Source organism: Apium graveolens, chromosome 4 (genome assembly GCF_009905375.1).
Source record: "Apium graveolens cultivar Ventura chromosome 4, ASM990537v1, whole genome shotgun sequence".
In the NCBI taxonomy this organism is placed as follows: domain Eukaryota; kingdom Viridiplantae; phylum Streptophyta; class Magnoliopsida; order Apiales; family Apiaceae; genus Apium; species Apium graveolens.
In genome coordinates, this window is record NC_133650.1 from 283491250 (window position 1) to 283512954 (window position 21705).

The 21705-nt window shown below is 35.1% G+C and overlaps 1 protein-coding gene and 1 non-coding gene across 13 annotated transcripts; both read left to right on the forward strand.

The window, feature by feature from the left end:
* The first annotated feature begins 2827 nt into the window (after positions 1-2827).
* On the forward strand, positions 2828-2934 carry LOC141722685 (small nucleolar RNA R71). The gene has a single exon (XR_012575691.1). It is a non-coding gene; the product is annotated as a small nucleolar RNA R71 (small nucleolar RNA).
* A 2748-nt stretch (positions 2935-5682) lies between these two features.
* LOC141721102 (histone-lysine N-methyltransferase ATXR7) lies at positions 5683-21439 on the forward strand. Of its 12 annotated transcripts, none has more exons than XM_074523856.1 (20): positions 5714-5816; positions 6158-7156; positions 7270-7386; positions 8604-8912; positions 9648-9998; positions 10076-10387; positions 10510-10998; positions 11176-11587; positions 11688-11837; positions 11979-12394; positions 12469-12591; positions 12943-13023; positions 13356-13409; positions 13483-13634; positions 14241-14286; positions 14396-14443; positions 17214-17367; positions 18230-18275; positions 20923-20955; positions 21048-21439. In XM_074523856.1, exons 2-15 carry the CDS (start codon positions 6167-6169, stop codon positions 14260-14262), a joined length of 3978 nt encoding a protein of 1325 aa, XP_074379957.1. In that variant the 5' UTR covers positions 5714-5816; positions 6158-6166; the 3' UTR covers positions 14263-14286; positions 14396-14443; positions 17214-17367; positions 18230-18275; positions 20923-20955; positions 21048-21439. The 12 variants fall into 12 exon arrangements, with proteins under 12 accessions (XP_074379949.1, XP_074379957.1, XP_074379956.1 ...); XM_074523855.1 differs by having other exon boundaries at positions 21051-21439; XM_074523849.1 differs by having other exon boundaries at positions 20923-21439.
* The last annotated feature ends 266 nt before the right edge of the window (positions 21440-21705 follow it).

Below are 21705 nucleotides of genomic sequence, written 5' to 3' on the forward strand. Positions count from 1 at the left end.
CGCATGACCAAGAAAACTACGGATTCCTTTCACAGAAATAGGTGGTGGAAGATTTTCAATGACTCCCACCTTGGCTTTGTCCACCTCAAGACCCTTACTAGAGATTTTATGTGCAAGAATAATGCCTTCACACACCATAAAGTGACATTTTTCCCAATTGAGCACCAAATTAGTTTTCACACACCTTTTGAGCACCGAACAAAGATTTTCCAAACATTCATCATATGAATGTCCAAAGACGGAGAAGTCGTCCATGAACACTTCAACATTGTTTCCAATTATATCAGAGAATATAGCCATCATACATCTCTGAAAAGTGGCAGGTGCACCATATAAGCCAAACGATACTCTGCGAAAAGTAAATGTGTCGAATGGACAAGTGAAGGTAGTCTTTTCTTGATCTTCTGGTGCAATGCAAATCTGATTATACCCTGAATAGCCATCCAGAAGACAATAATACTCATGACCAGCCAACCTGTCAAGCATCTGATCAATAAATGGAAGAGGAAAGTGATCCTTTCTTGTTGCTTTGTTCAACTTTATGTAATCCATGTATACCCTCCATCATGTGACTGTTCGAGTGGGGATGAGCTCGTTCTTCTCATTTGCTACCACAGTTATACCTCCTTTCTTAGGTACACATTGCACGGGGCTCATACAAGAACTGTCAGAAATAGGATATATGATTCCTGCATCCAGCCACTTCAGAATTTCTTTCTTCACCACTTCTTTCATGATAGGATTAAGTCTTCGCTGTTGCTCAACAGTCAGCTTACTACCTTCCTCTAGCAGAATTTTATGCATGCAATACGAAGGGCTGATCCCTTTGATATCTGCTATAGTCCATCCGATAGCCGATTTGAATTCTCTCAAGATCCTCAAGAGCTTGTCCTCCTCGCTACCTGAAAGGTCAGATGCAATAATAACAGGTAAAGTAGATGCATCACCCAAAAAAGCATACCTCAAGTGTTTAGGCAATGGTTTAAGCTCCAAAGTAGGTGCTTCCTCAATAGATGGTTTGAGCTTTCCTTCAGCATTCTTGAGATCAGTAGTACCAAGAGATTCAAATGGCATGTCTAGCTTTCGCCTCCAAGGAGAAGCATTTAGATATTGTAGTTGCTCATTGCCATCCTCATCGTCACTGTCAAAGTCCCCCACCAAGGCTTTCTCTAAGGCATCATACATTAGCATATGATCAATTTCTGAAGTTACCGCAGAATCAATCAAATCCACCTTTAAGCACTCCTCGTCTTCTGTAGGGAATTTCATCGCCTTGAATACATTGAATGTCACATCCTGATCCTGCACCCTCATAGTAAGTTCACTTTTCTACACATCTATCAAGGTACGGCCTGTAGCCAAGAAAGGTCTTCCCAAGATTATGGGAATCTTCTTATCTTTCTCAAAATCCAAAATGATAAAGTCTACAGGGAAGAAGAGTTTATCCACCTTTACTAACACGTCCTCCACGATGCCTCGTGGGTATGTAATAGAACGACCAGCCAATTGTAGAGACATGTAGGTGGGCTTTGGATCAGGAAAATTCAACTTTTTGAAGATAGACAATGACATCATATTGATGCTTGCTCCCAAATTGCACAGGCATTTATCGAAAGACAACTTGCCAATGGTGCAAGGAATGGTGAAGCTACCTGGATCTTTAAGCTTTGGAGGTAATTTTTGTTGCCGCACAATACTGCACTCTTCCGTTAGAGCAACGGTCTCAAGGTCATCCAGTTTCACCTTCCTTGAAAGAATACTCTTCATGAATTTTGCATAACTAGGCATTTGCTCTAGAGCCTCAGCGAAAGGTATGTTGATGTGAAGTTTCTTGAACACCTCTAGAAACTTACCGAACTGCTTATCCAGCTTTTGTTGTTGCAATCTCTTAGGGAAAGGCGGTGGAGGATAGAGCTGTTTCTCCCCTGTATTACCCTCAGGCAGAGTGTGTTCAACAGTAGTCTTCCTTGGTTCCGCCGCTTTCTCCTTTTGATTCTCTTCGTCATCAACAACTCCAGCTTCTCTGTCTTTCGCTTTTTCAGCATCAACAAATTTTCCAGACCTTAAGGTAATAGCTTTGACTTACTCTTTAGCTTCCTTCCTGCCTGGCACTTCAGTATCGCTGGGAAGTGTGCCAGGTTGACGATTGAGCACTGTATTGGCTATTTGATCGATTTGATTTTCCAAGATCTTGATAGAAATAACCTGACTTTTGCACAACGGCTTGAGCTCCTCAAAATCAGCACTAGAAGGTGGAGCAGCACCTCCTTGTTGAGGATATGATTGCCTTTGAGCGTAATGTTGTGGTTGCTGGAATCCAGGTGGATTAAACTGTTTACGTACGCCTTGCTGATATGGTTGTTGAATAGCATTCTGATTATTGCTCCAGCTAAAATTGGGATGATTTCTGTTGTTAGGATGATAAAGAGCTGACACGGGCTGATGCGGTCGCTGATAATTGTTCACATACTGCACAGTTTCATTAACAAGAGAACACTGATCCGTAGCATGAGAACCTGCACAAAGCTCACAGACCATAACTATCTGATTGACTCCATAGTTGGCTAAAGAATCGACCTTCAAAGACAGTGCTTGGAGCTGCGCTGCAATAGCTGTAGCTACATCAACTTCCAGAATACCTGCTACCTTCCCAGGCATCATCCTTTGAGTTGGGTTTTGATGCTCATTTGCAGCCATAGTTTCAATAAAATTATAAGCTTCAGTATAGCTTTTGGCCCACAAGGCGCCTCCAGCTGCTGCATCGAGCATGGGCCGAGATTGGGCCACCAAACCATTATAGAAACCAGTGATCACCATCCAGTCAGGCATACCATGATGTGGACACTTTCTCAACATCTCCTTGTAGCGCTCCCAAGCTTCGCACATAGATTCTGTTGGTTGCTGCGCAAACTGAGTAAGAGCACTCCTCATAGCTGCAGTCTTCGCCATTGGATAAAACTTCACTAAAAACTTTTGCGCAAGATCTTGCCAAGTAGTGATGGACCCAGCTGGTTCAGAATGTAACAAGTCCTTAGCTTTATCCCTCAGAGAGAATGGGAAAAGACTCAGCTTGATAGCCTCATCAGTCACACCATTATATTTGAAAGTACCTCGACAAAATTCCTGATATGCATGTTGGGGTCTTCAGTCGCAGCACCTCCGAAGGAAACAGAATTCTGCACCATCTGAATAGTGCCCGACTTCATTTCAAAAGTGTTAGCCTGAATAGCCGGGTGAAGGATGCTTGACTGAATGTCATCAATTTTAGGCCGAGAAAAGTCCATAAGAGCTGGATCTACCGGAACTATACGATCACCCATGATTATTGGTTCTTTCTGCTCATCCTCTTTATCTGAATCTTCAAAATCTATCTTCTCCGGAATATCAAGAACTGAGTCTGTCTCCTTAGCCGTATCTAAAGTCCTCTTGCGAGTACGAGAACGTGTTTGCATAAACGCTCGCTAAAGTACCTGAAACACAACCGGAAACAATAAGTAACACGTCTTAATCAATGAGTCCTAATGACCACTGATGGTAAGTACATAAACTAAACAAATACGCTGAGTCCCCAGCAGCGGCGCAAAAAACTTGTTAGGCACAAAACACGCGCTAATATTCACGCAAGTATACGCGTTCGCAAGTAATATAGAATAATTTCTAGTTCGTTCCCACAGAGACTCAAACTAATTATGTTCAATTAACACTTACTCACCAATGTATGATTACTTCTCAATGTCAAGACAATAACACTTAGATTTGATTAACTAATTATTAACTATAATTAACTACGAGAATTAAACACTTAATTGACACTCGAATTAACAATAATAAACACACATGAGATCATAACTTCATTACTACTTCCTTCAATAGTTATTGTTATTACCCTTAGCATGTAACGATGATGATATTAATCGAACAACACGAAACTGATAAAAGCCAACTTTCGTTATACTAATACCATTCTACCAAACATCCACAATTAAGATAGAAGTTGAATATGCATCAATTATGTTGAGACCCTATATGTCTACATAATTTGACAACATAACGATTTAAGCACAAGTTATTCCTTATGATTACACAGGGCAAGTAAAACGGTTAGAGTTACCCACTAATCATGCATACACACACATGAACCTATGCTAGCATGGCAAGTTCTAAACCTCAAGATCCACCGTCGCTTCACAAGAGATTAACAGACTATCTTATATGTTCACGACGCACATAAGATGAATAAGCGCAACCTATGCTAGATATCATACAATCATCACACACTAAGGTATTAAACAACTAACTAAAGAAATTCATAGTAAATCCGTTACGACCCCATGATCACGATTAGCCCATGATAGAACTCATCGTCACCATGGGTTCATATGAAAACATGATATAACACACAAGATAAACTTATAAAAATACTTATTAAAACCAGAGTACGTCACAAGAGTAATAAGGTTCAAAGTAAAGAAAACTAGCATCCACTTATACAACGAATAAAAGAATCACAAAACGTATGCTTCCTCTTCTTCGTTGCGATGTGCTAAAACGGTCTTCTTCCTTCTCTCCTTGCTCCTTGCTTGATACCACACCACCGTGGAACGTCTCTGAAAACTACTTATATAGAAGCCCACAAGAACCAGCACTCTCAGAAGTCCAACAGAATAAGGATTGTAAAAATCAAAATAAAATTTCCCGACCCTGAGCGGCCGCCCAACAATCCTGAGCGGGCGCCCAGCAACCTGAGCGGCCGCCCAGCTTTCCTGAACGGGCGCCCAACAGGTTACTGGAAAAATGTTTATTCTGCTCCCGATTTCTGCTGCGTTCTGCTCCTAACTTCCCAAATCCAATACCAAGCACTCCCCTAGACTGATTCCTAATGAAATCTCCCCACAAACGCAAGTTATACCCTGAAATGCACAAACACTAGAAAAACGTATCAAATACACAAAATACCTGATTTAAAGACATCAATTCAAACTATTATAAGACATTCTAAGTGGTATAAAATGTCACTTATCAAATTGTTGCAACTCTACACATCACACTATTTATGAAATTAATGTGAGGTCAATTGTGAAGCTATCCATAAAATTAATGTGAGGTCAATCGTGAAGTTGTGTTATCGGGGATGTAGGTTGGATTACTCGAGAAACAATTATTTTCATTTTTAATTTTAAGAATATTTGGATTCAGCTAGTTAAGTAATCCGAAAACAAAGCGGCTAATTATTTTACATATTTATTTATTTTTCAACCGATCAGTCAGGGATTGTCCCAATTGAATATATTTCAAATTATTAGTGAAATATGCTCTGATAATTTAACAAGAAGAAAGGTAAGTAAAAGTAAAATATATGTAAAATATTCTTCAAAACAAAAAGCAAAAGTACGTATATAGGGGAATTTCACTTTCAGCCTGCTTAGTTTCTGTAGGGATTTTTCTTTTTTCAAAAATATAATGTACGAAATCTTATTATAATACTAAAAATGATCTTTTGTATTTTTGATTAAATAATAAAAACTGTACGTGTTCTAACTGTAATATTTCAAGAACCATTTCATATTGGAAAAAATAAAATATTCAACATTTCCCGAATTTCTATCAAAAAAAATATTACCCGAACATTACAAAATATGTTTATCGGCCAAATATTTGATTTCAAATATTTATATTGTCACACAGAACCGTACAATACAAGTATACAACCTGTATATATTTTAAAATAATAAAAATTGTCCAATATTATTAGGGTTCGTTCCTCAATTTGTTTAATCACCATCAACAACACAAGATCGCCGTGCTTCATCTCTCAGGTCACTCTTCAATTTCTTGAATTTCATCTTCAATTTATTTCATCTTTTTCTTCCAGCTAAATTTATTCATCTTCATATCTCAAATTTGCACATGTAATTTTGTGTATGTATATTTATTTCAATTAGTTCATGTTTAAATCTTAATCGTAGCAATCAGATTGTGTTTTAATCTTGCGATTGCTGCTTTAAGATGTAATTGTGTGTATATATGTTTATATTTGTAAATTAGTTCATGTTTAGAGCTGAATTGCCGGAATTAAACCGTGTTATAATTTTTTTAGATGTTTTATGGTGTACATGATTATTTTCCGATATTAGACCGATTGTGAATTCCGTTGTAGACTGTAGAGATGGTCTCTAGTACTGAGAAAGGAGATGGATCGGATTCGGAAATTCAGTTTAGTGAACACGGGGAAGCTACTGTATCTAGAAAGAGACGGAAAGTGTCTGAATTGGTGCACAGGGATTTGTCGTGGAATGTACTTGAAGAACACTGTCATGTTAGTGCTTCATCTTCGGTTGAGAGGAGTCACGATTGTTTAAGTAATGTTAGTAATTCTTTATCATGTTGTAATTGTGATGATGCTAAATTAAATTCGGGAGTTGACACGCGCTTCCAGTTAAATGGCGGAAATGAAAGTATATCTCGTAGCAGTACAGGAGGCACTTCTTATCCGGTCAATGACGCGAAGTTAAATTCAGATATTGACACGAGCGGCCAGTTAAATGGCAACAACGGAAGCATATCTCATAGCAGTGCAGGCGACACTACTTATCCGGTTAATGATGATAAGTTGAATTCGGGAGTTGAAGTTGACACGAGATGCCAGTTAAATGGCGGCAGTGAAACCTTATCTCATACTAGTATCGCAGGCACTTCTTTTCCGGTCAAGGCAGAAGCTGCCTATGCATCTCCTGCATTTGTGAATTCTTGGATGTATGTCAATGCAGAAGGTCAATTGTGTGGTCCTTACATTCAGGAGCAATTGTATGAGGGGTTGTCATCTGGTTTTCTGCCAGAAGATCTTTCTGTCTACCCAATATTGAATGGGAGCTTGATTAACTCTGTTCCACTGAATTACTTTAAACAGTTTCCGGATCATGTTGCTACCGGATTTGCATATTTACCAGGGTCTATCTCTGGAGTTCAGACACCTGCATATTGTCAAACTTACCCTGGCAGTGACTTTCCATCAAACACTCAGGAACTAGCCACAACCAGTGGATCTTATGTTTCTCAGACTGCATATCCAGCTTATGTTAGTTTTAGCAATCATAACTCCAATTCTCAGGACTTGAACACCGGTGAAGCCAATTTTTCTAAGCCATATATGCCAGTGGTAATCAACCTTCATATATTATTACATTTGCATTTGTATCTATATGTAATGATGAATAATGATATTCTTTCTACATTTTACTAACTTGTCTTCCTTGTGTCGTGTTATAATAGTCAGGTGAAGAACCTTGTTGGCTTTTTGATGACGATGAAGGGAGGAAACATGGCCCACACTCTCTTGTAGAACTTTACTCTTGGCATCACTATGGGTATCTTTGTGATTCATTGATGGTAAGCTATATTAGATTTAGATGATTAGTGAATTTGTAGCGTTAATTTTTTTGTGGCATGCATTACTAAATACGTTCAATGACTAACACGCGACATTCACATGTTTTGTTTGTGTTATCGTGAAAGTAAAAAAACTTTAGTTATTTGGAAATTAGAATGTGATCAATGTCAATTGTTGTATGCTTACTTAATTGTATAAAAGCTAAAAACACTGGCATAAGAAAAAGTATTCACTTGCTCACCTTTAATCACTGTTGTATGTCAAAATTCTTGTTAAATTGATGGGTGTATCATATAACTGTTACTCTGATTAATCACAGAATACATGAAATGATTAATAGTAGGTGTAAATATCAGAAAAATTATTATTTTTGATGTAGATATATTTATATGTTCCATATAAGTATAATGAACAACAAATAAAGAATCTTGTAACAGATAACAAACATTAAATATTAGGGAAAAAGAGAATCTCTTCTGTAGGAAACTTTCTAGCTCATCAACCTAAAATTGCGTTCCGGGTTCTGAGCAGCTCTAGATTTTATCGTATTTAACTTTATCATCTTTTTTTAGCTTTATCCCCCCTTATTCTACAGTCAATTTTATACTTCCTCTTCTTTCGTTTTTTTTTTGTTAATTTATCTTTTTGAATAATCAAGTATAATATTAGGTTTGAAGTAGTTGAATTTCTCAGTACAAGTTGCAATTTGTACATCCTCATTCGTGCGTAATTATAATTTTTTATTATTAACTTTTTGATGAAGTGCCAGTTGAAGTACAAATTTAGCACTACTTAATGCTATTGAAAGAAATAATATGATAAATAAACTTACTCAGTGTTATTTAAAGTAAAATAAATATATATATATATATATGTGTGTGTATATTTGAAGTAAAATTATCCAAGCATAGCATCACAAAGTTTGCTAAATTTCCCAGAGAGGGAAAATCACTTGGAATCTTGTTACTAATATATATATATACAATGGAAATCATATTGTTCCGGAGATTTTTGTGTTCAGTCTATTGGAAACTTAAAATCAATTAATAAGCTAGTATTCATTAATGTGTGATTCATCAGAAATGTCTTTGTTGATATGCTTTGCAGGGCATGGGTGATACTAGTTCCTTGTATTATAATGTTTTGGTACCTCCTTCAGTTCATGCATACATAGCTAGTTTATAAAATTTTGTGTACTAATGTTATCAATGTGCAGATTACTCATGCCGACAATAAGTTCAAGCCCTTCAGTTTAAAATCCGTAGTGGACACTTGGAGAACCGGGGAGAAAACTTTCTCTCTATCCAATGACAAAGCCCACTCTACTGGTTCTATACAGAGCATATCTGAAGATCTTTGCTCTCAACTGCACTCTGGGATCATGAAAACGGCACGTAGAGTTGTTCTAGATGAAGTTATTAGTCATGTTATTGCGGAGTGTATTGCCTCAAAGAAAGCAAACAAGTACCAGAAGTTTGAAGTGATCAATCAGAATGTGAATGCATGGTCTGCAAGTACCAACATGGTAATACATGCGTGCTTTAGAGGATATATTAGAACTTCAATGTTGTTCCTATTTTTCTCTTGATTATCACAGTGAAGGAGCATGATGACATTTTTAGCTAGAGTTATAATTGAAACTACATGTTATTATATAGTGGCATATCTAATTCTAACGTTTACCGCGGTTCAATATTTTCTTTCCTGATTCTACACTGTGAAAGTAATTACAACAATGAGAAAATGATAAATTTGATTTTAATCAAAAATCAAATTCAAGATATTGAAAGATAGAAAGTTTGTTTTCTAATGCAGGAATTCAACTTTGACAATCATATATTTTTTTACTCTTTTATATCTTTAATATCTAAAGACAGTTTATTTATATAAATAAAGAAGTTACGGCACTAAGCGTGTTGCAAGGCTTTAAAAAGCCTTATACATAAATGTTCCATCGCCAAGAAGGAACATCATTTAGAGAGAAAGGCTGTCTAATCATTAATAGTTTTTTCAAATGAAAGACAGTATTCCCTTTTAATAATTTCTGAATAGCTGGGGTGTCGTAGCTTGAGTTGCCTCCAATTTCATTTTGGAAACATGTTCCCATCTATATGTACTATACTATAAACATGTATAAGTATAGTTGAAGAACTTATTAAAAGTTCTGATACACAGTGTAATTACTAAGAACTTGTCTATTAGAAAATCAAAGACAAGCTGACATTTTGCTATATTGCTCTTTGTGGCTTTGTATTAATAGAGTAAATCTTGTTCTGCGAGCGTCGTGGTTACTAGTTCACATGAAAAGGCATTATCTGATTGTGTTTCTGAGCACACTCTGCCAGCAAGCAGAAGTCCAATCAGCACTTCATCTAGCTTGAAGTCTGTTGGCAGTGCAGAGAATTTCTTGGATGCTTGTGCTATTATCTATCGGATGCTGTTTGATTCGTCTATGCAAGTCGTATGGAATGCTGTCTTTCATGATCCTATAGTTGAATTTTCCTCAGCCTGGAGGAGGACAAAATTGTGGCCCAGCCATAGTGCTGTCCTTGGACAGAAGAACTCGAGAAAGCAATACGAGGGAGAAGTAGCGAAAGGGCAGTTTGTAGCTGTAAGTAATTTACATTGCTGCTCTGCTTCTTTCCCTTTGCTTTTTTCTTATTTATAATTTGTTACAATGATTGGCAGTTGCAATCTGAACCAGGAATATCTGATGGGGAAGCTGATTGCCCTCCCGGGTTTGAGCTGCCGAGTATTGTATCTGATGTACACATTTTGTCACCTTCCGTGTCTTCATGTTTTTGCAATGGAGAAGAGTCTTATGGAAGGGATCTTCAGAGCAAGAATCAAATCTTCAAGGATGTGGGTTCCATTTTGGTAGGTGTAGAACATGACCTTCATTTCTCGGCAATGATGTCTTTGACTCCATATTTTGAATCTATTGTGGATGAAGAAGTGAAAACAATAATTGGTTCCCCAGAAGATGACCAATCGAATGAGGTAACATCTCATACAAGCCTATATAATATTGTTTAAATTCTACAAGATTTCTTCAGATGGTAATATTAGAACATTTACATAAACAACTTTTGACTCGGTGATTAATTTTTGTCTGCATTTAGGTGGAAGTTGATCCACCTATTGAACAGCAACATATAATAAGTCTGAGTGGTTCTTCAGAGACGTTTCTTGATTTGGAAAAAATCTCAGATAATAATTATCAAGTTCCGTCAGAATCAGAAAAGCGAGATCATCAGAATAGTGTTTCTGCCAGAAATCCTGTGTCTCATGTTTTGACAAACACACTTGTTAAACTTTGTGCAACTTTACGTGGTACAGATGTGGTTAAAGATATCGATATGCTGGATGCACCTGGATCTGAGATTAAATCTGAAAACCTTGCTCCATTACAGATTAGCACAGTCCGCTCCTCCAGGTCACAAGAGCGTTTTCCTCAGATAACACTCTATGTTGTCTTAGCTATGTTCCGTCAAAAGTTGCACGATGATCTACTCAGGGAATGTAGTTCCTCACTTATTAAAGGTGCTTTTAACAAGTTTTGGTTCTCATATCGCTCTTCAAGAAAAAGCTCTAAATCAAAGAAAGTGATGGTAGGTTTTCAGATCTCCTACATTTTGCTCTATCTTTTCTTTTACTTCATTATTTGTTGTCAAAATAATTTTATGTTCAAGATCATATATCCATATTTCTAGAAGGCTAATTTGGCTGGTTGAGGAATTTTTTCTTTTTTTTCTAACTTTTGACTCAAGTTTTGAATCTTTTGCTAGAAGAGAACGAACAGGATAAATGATGAGAGACCCAGTAATTTGTCTGCTGCAGTTGACAAGTATAATGAAAAGGTTAGGAGTAAGCATGACACAGAACCTTCAGACATTTCTTTAATGACCGGAAGATACACATATTCCCGTAAGAAAGGGTTGAGGAACAAGTCGGGTTCATTTTCCGAGTGGGCAAATTTTGCTAACATTGGATCTCATAAAATATCTGTTGGGCTTTCAAATGAACCAGATGCATCCGTAGAGGCAACTCAGAATACAGAAGTTAATGCTTCAGTTCTGTCTAAAATTATAGATTTAGATTGCTCTACTGAGATATGTGCTGATGCTAATGAGCAGACTGTGCAGAGTGAACACTTGCCATCTGATACCACAAACCATAAAGCACTGAAAATTGCACATGGTATTCAAATATCTCGTTAATATGTAGCGTAGTTTTGCAATTGTAGCAAATGTACTGATCACAACAAAAAAGAATAATTTTTTTTGCCTAATTATTGCAGTCAATGAGAAAAGTTCAAGACGTACCAAAAAGTTACTCCCGGCCCTGCCAAATGACTCAACCAAGGTCAAGAAGGATGCTAACAGTAAAAGCAAGAATTTGGGAACTCAGGAGCATGGCAGTGATGGTTCCAAAATGTTCCTAATAAACCGTATGCATCTTACCTGATTCTTGTTCTCCATCATACTTTCACTTTGTTTTGTCCTGTAGCAATTTAGTTGATTAATCTTCACTATTGTTCTTGTACTTGACTTCTATCTGTCCCTATGTTTTTTTTTTGTTTTTAATGCAGAAAACAAGGTTTTAAATACAAAACGGAAGCATACAGTGGATAATAACACCCCCCCTGAGAAACTGTTGAAAGTGGAAAAAGGCCCCACTGGGCAAGTGCCATTTAAACAAGTAGAGGTTACAAAGAGCAAAAGCAGTAAATACAGAACATCGCCAGTCTACCCTAAGTCTTATGGATGTGCCCGAACATCGATCAACGGTTGGGAATGGCATAAATGGTCAATTACTGCAACTCCTTCCGAAAGAACTCGTGTACGAGGAAGTACCCTTAGACATGCTCAAAGCAGGGGATCCGAAATAAATGTCTCTCAAATTTCAAATTCCAAGGGCCTGTCTGCACGAACAAACAGGGTGAAAATGCGCAATCTTCTTGCTGCAGCTGATGGTGCTGATCTTTTAAAAGCCACTCAGCTTAAGGTAGGTCAAATTTTACTTTGGTTTTATGTCTATTGCTGGTACTCTATACACTTAAATTTACTCTTTCATTGTAGGCACGAAAGAAACGTTTACGTTTCCAACAGAGCAAGATACATGATTGGGGTCTGGTTGCACTGGAGCCAATTGATGCGGAAGATTTTGTTATTGAATACGTTGGAGAACTAATTCGATCTAGTGTAAGTATTAATTACTTGTTATATGTATTCTCAAATTTCTAGGTGTAATCAAAAGGGGAAGGTTCTCGGGGGCAACCTTCTGGGGTAGTGGTGAGCAGAGCACTTTCGAGCCGAGTAGAGAGCCCAAATGGGGAAAATGAAAAAGTCAGTGTTACATGGTTTTACCTTGAACTTAGCTATTGTTGTCAGGTTTTTATAATAAATAAATTGTTCAGATTTATTGTACAAACAGAATCTAAGTAATTGACCCACGCGAACACCGTCATATCATATTTGTTACATATATTTACAATTTTTTAGTGGTCTCACTTGTTGCATTGCTTTTGAATCCTTTGTATCTTTTCCTTCCAGATATCTGATATACGTGAACGCCAATATGAGAAGATGGGAATTGGGAGCAGTTATCTCTTTAGACTGGATGATGGGTATGTGGTAAGTGCCATGACAGTTCTACTTTAATCTCTGATGACCTTTCAATTCTCCTATGTATACTTTTAAAATGGCAGCAAAATGTGAATAATGACCTAATATTGTAGCTATTTATACTTCTATATGTAACCAGTATTACTCGAAATAAAATAAGAAGATTTTGTAAACTAGGAATCTCTTCTTGATTCTTCAAGGTTGATTTAAGCTTTTTCATTACAGTATTTCACCGATCGACTGCTTCCCCTTTTCCTAAAGAAAATTTGAAGCTGTAGCTCTTGACTTTGTCAGTTGAGAGATATAGACATATTGTGTAACAAATGTCAATTGTTTTTTAGGTAGATGCTACAAAGCGTGGTGGAATTGCTAGATTTATAAATCATTCCTGTGAGGTATATGTATCATGACTCTTCACTTCCATGCTTGAAACTTTGGGTAGTTCCTAATCTGGACTTTTTTTTGCAGCCTAATTGCTATACGAAAGTTATTAGTGTTGAAGGCCAGAAAAAGATTTTCATTTATGCAAAAAGACATATACTTGCTGGTGAAGAACTCACATATGATTATAAATTTCCAGTGGAAGAAATAAAAATACCCTGCAACTGCGGTTCTAATAGGTACTGTGAATTTTCCAGTGGCTATTCACGTCATTGTATTGTGGGTTGCAAATGAAAAAATTTCAATCGTTGCTTTCCATTTTAATGATACCCTGGAATAGGACTGATGAAGAGAATTAGGGTTACAACTTGAGGCCTTATCATCTGTCGTCCTTCATTTTACTTCTGAACTTATCTGAGGCTTTCCCATCTACGTGGCATTGACTGAATTGTTTTCTTTACCTGACATCCATAATTTGAAGTCTCAAGTTATGAACGGCTCTGTATCAAGTCATGTAGAAACCCCTATTGCATTTATGTTTCGAATTTGAATAGCATTGCATCATCAGATGTGTGTGCTTAATGCACATGTTTTTTTCCGGAAAATTATGTCTTACATAGTATCATAGGCTGTTAGGCTGTTATTGTTATGGCCTACTTTTCTAGATTGTTTTATCCTTCCATGATTGAGAGACCCTTCTCGCTGCAGGCAATTTGACCGAGCGCTTGCAATAGTTTCATTCCATTACCATCTAAGATAGTGAATGATGGTTTAAAATATTATTACCAGTACCACAGGTTTTATCGATTTGTATTTCATACTTCTATTTTTGTATTTTTTATCAGGTGTCGTCGATCACTTAATTAGGAAACTCTTGGAGTTACGATTAAGGTATGTATTTACTATAAGGTTTCCAATATTTTTTTTCATGCAGCCCTTACTGTTCTGTAATTTTTATACAGATGCCTTACAATTGTTTTAAAATTTATATATTTCTCAGGGCACTATGAATTGATTGGAATTCCTCGTGGCATACATGGCAATTTAGGTTTGTAGCTGTTATACTTGACTTCCGATTCCTTTTTGGCTTTTATTTAACTTGTTATATGGATTTTTTAAGGTGTTTGAAATAATGTAACATACCTAACAGAATTGCAGAGCCTGTGAAAAAATGGAATCTGGTAGGACGAGGGAATTAAAAAAAACAAGATTTTTGGGAAAAATACCCAAGATTAATTCGCACAAAGATGACAGACCTATGTATTTTACTATCAATAATTTGAGTGAAGTTCAAAAACTAACCCCTATATATAATGGAGGCAAATAAACTTTGCTCATTGAAATTAAGGTCTATAGGATAAAGTTGCTATCTCATATCTAAAGCATAAGTATCTTTTACAATAATGAAACAAGTAAACATATTCTAGAACTCCTAAATATTGGACATCTTAAATTGATGATATTGTTTGGCCTATAATCTCCAAGTCCTTTTCTGTAGCTTTAAAAAAGAGTAAAAGACTTGACTCCATCGAGCTAATTAAACCACAAGGAAAATAAAGCACTAAAGCCTGCCTCATGATTACACATGTGAATGGGCACAGATAACATGTGGTGTCTTGTTTTACAACATGGTAAGCGTTAGGATGATCAAGTGTGCTCCATGATTCGTAAACTATAGACATTCTTAAACAAGGTAACCAAGTTCGAAAGCGAGGGCATTAAACATCACACTGACACATAACTTCATCTTTAATCTTTTCAGCTGCAAGGCTTTGTATAATATATCCATGCTATATCAAAAGATTTGGAATGATGCTCCACCTATAAACTCAAGTTTTGATTTTCTTCGTTAGCTGTCACCATCATTTTATCAATGATGAGAAAACACAATTCACTCCGCATGTAATTTATTATCGGAAATATAATTAACAAAAAAAAGTATAATCTGAAATATTTTGTTTACGAAGATGTGATGGAGTAAATTTAGCCATACTACTTACCACGTAACTCCAAGCCTCTACTGAGTGTTAACAACTTATTGAATAGCACTTGTTCCGTGTCATCCATCTCTTCCGAGAATTCAAATTCATCACAAGGACACTATTCTCTTTATTTATGGAGATTATGTGATATGGGCAGTGGTTGAATGTGGTTGGTGTTGGTTAGTTTTATAACGGGATCGGATCAATATTCAATAGGCTTTCAATACCCACCTTAATGGGGATGGGTACGAGGGTTTCTCACCCGAGTCTTAGACCATCTCCAACCCAACTTCAAATTTGTACTTTTAACCATTTTGGTGTAAAGTTCCTCTGCAACCCAACTCTAAAAGTTGCACCACTTTGGCGTAACACCAAAATTTGCACCAAATTCGGATTAACTTTTAGAGTTTTTGTATATTCCAACATTACCCGTGTACTCCTTGCCAAGAAAAATTCGTTCCTCTTGTATGCCACCAACTATATTACTTTTGTACTTTCTAGCAATAAAATAACCTATGGAGTACAAGAAAGATTCCTTTCGGTGTAAAATTTAGTGTTAATGGATTGGAGTTGAGTTTGAAAATGGTGTAACCAAAATTGTGTAACGGGTTGGAGTTGCTTTAGGACCAAGGCCCGATGTAATTCTGACAGAACTCAACACAAGCCGAAGTATTCCCACTAATCTGCATGAAGTGTAAAACCAACTCTTATTTATAATGAAGTTAATAAACTTTTTTAATTGAACTCAAACTCTTAACAGATGAGTTTCTCAACTTCAATCTAAAAGTTAAATATTTTTAAAATAATAAACGAAATAAACTTTTTCTAAAAAAATTTAAATACAGGGCTTCTCAAGCTGATATGTAGTTCGATTCATGTTTCCTTCACCAATTTATAATCCTCACACATGATTGCTGCTAGTGCTTGGAAGTCCTACTATTAATAATATTAGAAATAGAGCAAATTTATTTTTGTATGATGAGAAAATGGATGTTATTTCATTCTTTCTCAAGTTACTGCTTTATTCTTCCAGAATTAATCATTAATTTTTATAACAAAAAAAGGCAGGCCTGGAGTGTAGACATTGATGGTAAATGGCATTTTCTTATGTTTTCCAAGTGACAAAATAAAATGGATGCAGCAAGAATTGTCTTACTGTCCAACTTTCTGAAACTATGCACCAGTTATGCTTTAAATGCTATTTTACTCGTTCTTTCCTAATCTTATGGCGGTAAGTAGTTTATTCTCCCCATGGCATATTTGATAGGGCGGTATTGGGTTAGGTCAAGTGGTTGACTTTTGGTATTTGGTGGCAGGCTAACTGCAGTTTCTATTGAGTATTGTCAGAATGTCCAGCTTTCTAGAATTATGCTGCCCTTTTCCAGTTTTCTCTGTCATTTCAATATTTCTTTCTTAATTTTGTGCCTAAATATTTAGTATTTTTAATGGGGTGACTGAGTTAGGTAGGTGGTTACTTATGCTGTCCAGTTTACAGATGCACTTTGCCAGTTCATACTTATAAACTGTGAGTTTGTATAGATGTGATTTTGATGGAATCTACAGATAAGAGTTTTTACCCCTAAATTCAAACACGTGGGCGCAAAACCTTGTGTTAGAAAGACATGATAGTAATTACACCAAAGACAGTCTCCGAGTTTGACATCATTCTCGGTTAGGTGAAGAAGTGTTTTGATGAAACTCATGTCCAATCTGCTTTTTAAATTAGAAAAAAAGATGTGCATGCTTGATACGTGGATTGAAATTATGTTTAGATTATAAAAGTTATGTAACATAGATAGTGAATGCCTCCTAATGTTGCCTTCCTTTATTCTTCAGGTTGCATCACGTGCCTTTTCTATACATGATATGATTATGCTGTGCTGGTTATTGCATCAAGTTTTATACTACTTAAAGAGATGATCAATGACCCTCCCATGTGCATAATCTTGTAGATTTTTTGAGTTGCAGATGAGTCTCTCCCCTTGAAACTGTAAATTGGTTGATTCTTTTCTTTTGCTTGTAGCATCTTTTGTACTAATGTACAGACATGCTTTACATTAACTTCATTCTTTATAGTGCAATATAATACGCCGTGTTCCTTAATAATTTTTTTTTTACCTGGAATATTATGATTATATACTTGTCTTGGCAACTAATGAATATTACAAGTTTTGAGTGATAAGGTACTTGTTTGATGTGATAATAACCTTATTCTCACTTTAATATGTGATCACAATCAATATGCCATTACTCCATCAGTCTTCAGTCACATTTTTTCTTTCTTCGGTCTGAAAAACTTTGTGACTTTTGCTTGACCGTAATTGGCGTCTCTCTTCACATTTTGCCAACCAAAATTCCAGATATCAGGTAATAGATGTTCAAGTGGATTTTTCTAAAAAACTTTGGTCCATGTAGGTTATCAACATGGAACTTCTACAATTCTAGTGCTGTATGATACATTTATCAATGTTTGGTCATGATTGAGGTCATTCAAATCTTTCCGATGACCTTGCAAATGGGTGATTGCAAATTTATAGTCACGCTTGAATTGTTGTGGAAGCAATATATATTTGCATGATCTTTGTTTTAAGTAAAGAAAGATAAGATGACTGTTCAATCCTGACATATCGTTACTATGACCCAACAAAACACTTAAGTAACATGTGTGAATAAATACAGAGTGAAAAAAGTTCAAGATCCAAACTTTGTAATAAATTTCCCTAGAAAATTTTATATGTGATCTATTACACAAAAATGAAATTATGAGAAGCAGGTTTATGAAGTTATCCTTTTGATAAGAAGTCATTTGTTGTTGCCCTTATTTTTTTTCTTTTTTCCAACTTTTATTGCAGGAGTAGGACAAAGTAATGCCAGGTGGATTTGTTTTTGAAACCTATGGTATGTATTTCCTCACCTATTCATCACTATTTATACCATGTTGGGTTTATTTTTTACATCTTCAAGTACCCAATTCATGAGGTTAGGTGAAAGTTTCCAGCACATGAGATAAGAAATTCAACTAAACATTTTGCAAAGCACCACATATCACAAGACAAAAACGCCATGCCAAAATGGAAGGCCTTACACTTATAAGATATTATTTACATAACAATCGCAACCCTGGTGCTTGGGTAGCTAGAGTGGGGAAGTACAGACTACAGAAAGGAGCATTGGTGCATCCCAGCATTTGCATTTCATTTTTTGGCAATTTTTATCAGTTTAATATGCAAATCAAAATTTTGAGAATAATAATTTGATTACACTTCAACAAATTTCACATTTCAAATTAAAATAGCAACAATTTCTAGTAACTAAAGACTCAGAGCCCCAATTTGAGAGTCAGTATTTTTTCTATAAAAGGAGTATGGTTTTGCAAATGTAGTTTTGGTATCTATCTCCCCTCTTATTCATTTATATTCTAATCAAGTAAATTTTATATTTAAAAAATGAGAAAACATTAAGTGGGGAAAAAATATAGGAAACTCTAAAAATGACAGAAAGTATAATTGTTCTTGCTATGCAAAGTTATGCCCAATCAATATATTAATTAACTATTGAATGATCTCCTATAGTGGCGTTTTCTAGGTAAATGTATTTTGTTTGTGCAACTGGAAAATAATGTCTTGTTGAATTCCTTTTCATCTATGTTGGATTGATTAAATATTATGTTGTTTTAAGGTTCAGATTTTAAATACCCTCTCCGTCCAAAATAGATCAACTTCATGCATTTCAATGTTTTTGAGAAAGTTGTATACAATTGAATTTTTTTTGTATAAAAGTGTAAACATATATATTTTTATACCAAAAAAAATATGAAGGATAATAATAATATCATTTACAAATGTTTTTTTTAAACGTGCAAAGAAAAATAGTTTAAAACAAAGAATAGTTTGAAACAGAAAGCAACCTAATCTAGGAACTTTTAGTTGAGATATTAGAGGAGTAATCCACAATCACATGGTGAGGCTCAAATGAAAGGAGATTTACCCAAGGTCGGATTTGGTAAGTTGTAACTTGTATATGTTTAAATCATCAAAGTTTCTACTAGAATTTAATAAACCTTATTATCGGTAAAAGAATAAATTTGTTTAAATTTATTATTAGTAGAGTATATGTTTCTATTAGTAAACCTTATCAATATTAAACTATAATAACCAGAATTGGGTATAATTTAGTTCTACCTTTATTTTGGTTATCCCATTTCATGATCGTCGGATCTTTTTAATTAAATGATCTGAGCAATTATATCTAAATATTAAAATAATGCAATACTGGAACTCATATGTTTGAATCTCTCCAATAACAAACATTTATATTAATATTTATAGAGACACAAATAAGTTTTTAAAGTTCGAATACCACCAATAACAAATATTATTCAATATTAAAATATTGCACTCTCCAAACTTTCAAGTTTGAATCCCTTCAATTACAAAAAAATTATATTTCTCATGTTCGAATCACACAAATAAGAAGTATTTATATTATTTATAATATTAAAAATTAAGGTAATAGTTCAAATTTCAATCACATACTATTGCATGCTATTTGATATATTCGTGAAATTATACACATTCAAATTAAAATAATATTCATATAATTATTTTTTTAATCTTCATTAAATTTTTAATAAAACTATATATATAATATAAATAAAAATATATAAATTATAAAGGAAACTTGTGTATCGCACCGGATTTAAGTTAGTAATATTAAAAGATGAAATAATACCTATAGAAATTATATGTTAGAATTGGGTATACTTGTTTGTCATGGAACAGGCTTGGTTATGAAATATAAATTGACCTGCACTTGCTAATATTTTTTTTTGCTCATATAGGCACAGAAAGCTGATACATTGCAAATTTTTAGTTATAAGCAAAATTTATACAAAATATACATGCAACCAGAATTTCAGTATTTATGTTCTTGCTACCATAATGTATTTATATCACATATAATGGTTCGGTTTTCTTCTCATGCAGAGACAAAATATGGACATACTATTATCGTGTTAATTCTTTCAAATTCCTACCAGTAAACAAACTACATAGCAAACTATTGTCGTGCTACTAGACAAAGTAATTATTAACTCTTATTACTATTTTTGTTGGCCAATATTCTCATAACAGTATAAAACAAGCAACGGATAAACATGTATTTCAAAGTTTTCGTTAATATTTTGAATTTAAAACGGCAACTAACTGATGACATTCATTAACTGAGGCTTGATAGGTGAATTGGAATGTAGGCTTGCTTTTCAATTAATGTCCTTGCCACCCTAATGCATTTCTGTGTATACAATGATCGAGTTATCTTCTCATTAGTATCGTGGTAATGTTAGAGATTAATCCTAATCTATTGCTTTTATTGGTATTCGTTTTGAACGAAATATACCAACTATAAATCGAGAGACACGGAAGATAAACATATTGAATGGAGAATAGGACAAGCTCTATTGTCAAATTCAGAAAAGAAAATTATATTAATTAAATGTGATTGCACCAACTATCATTCAAATTTTTGACGTAAAAAACACCTGCAGGCAATTTACGGGAGTTGCTAACGTCGGTCCTGCGTGAGAACACCTCTGACCCATTTTTCTGTTTAGCTAAACTTGAACAAACTATTACACGAGTACCTAAAGAATATGGGAATGGAACCATTCAGCAGGGAAAAAAAGTCGAACCACTAAGCATCAGTAGCAGATATTAAGACGACATACATATGCTAATGGGTCTACAGTTTTGGACCGACCCTGAATCCAGCACAGAACTTGGCAATTTGCAGTTTGAACCATTTTAAAAAATGATGCACCTGCCACAGCCAAAATACAAACCGACACTTCGAAAAATAGCAAAATTGTTGTAAAATAATAGCTATAAAAGTATTATATCGAACCTTTGTAAAACTAAATAGAGCAGAAATGGAGATAAAAAAAGTTGTGTAGAGAGAAAGAAGCTGAAGCTATATATTTTTTTTGTGCTTCTTCATGTGTAACAAGTGAGGCTATTTATAACCAATACAAGCAACATGTTTATTAAATGTAATGTGAAAATTCTACTCCTATAAATCTAGTCTTACTATTTAACTTTTGACTACATGGCAATCAACTTATAACACTCCCCTTTGATTGTCATGATAGTGTGGATCATAAATTGCCTCGTTAAAACCTTGTCAAAGAAAAACCCAGTGGGTAAAAACCTTGGCGAAGGAAAAAGAGTACAATCTCCCCTTGGAAAAATTAATCATTTTCCGAAGTTTTCTTGTAACAAATTCTTGAGTCGACGCATTCCAATGTTATTTCGTAACTTCCCAAATGTTGAAT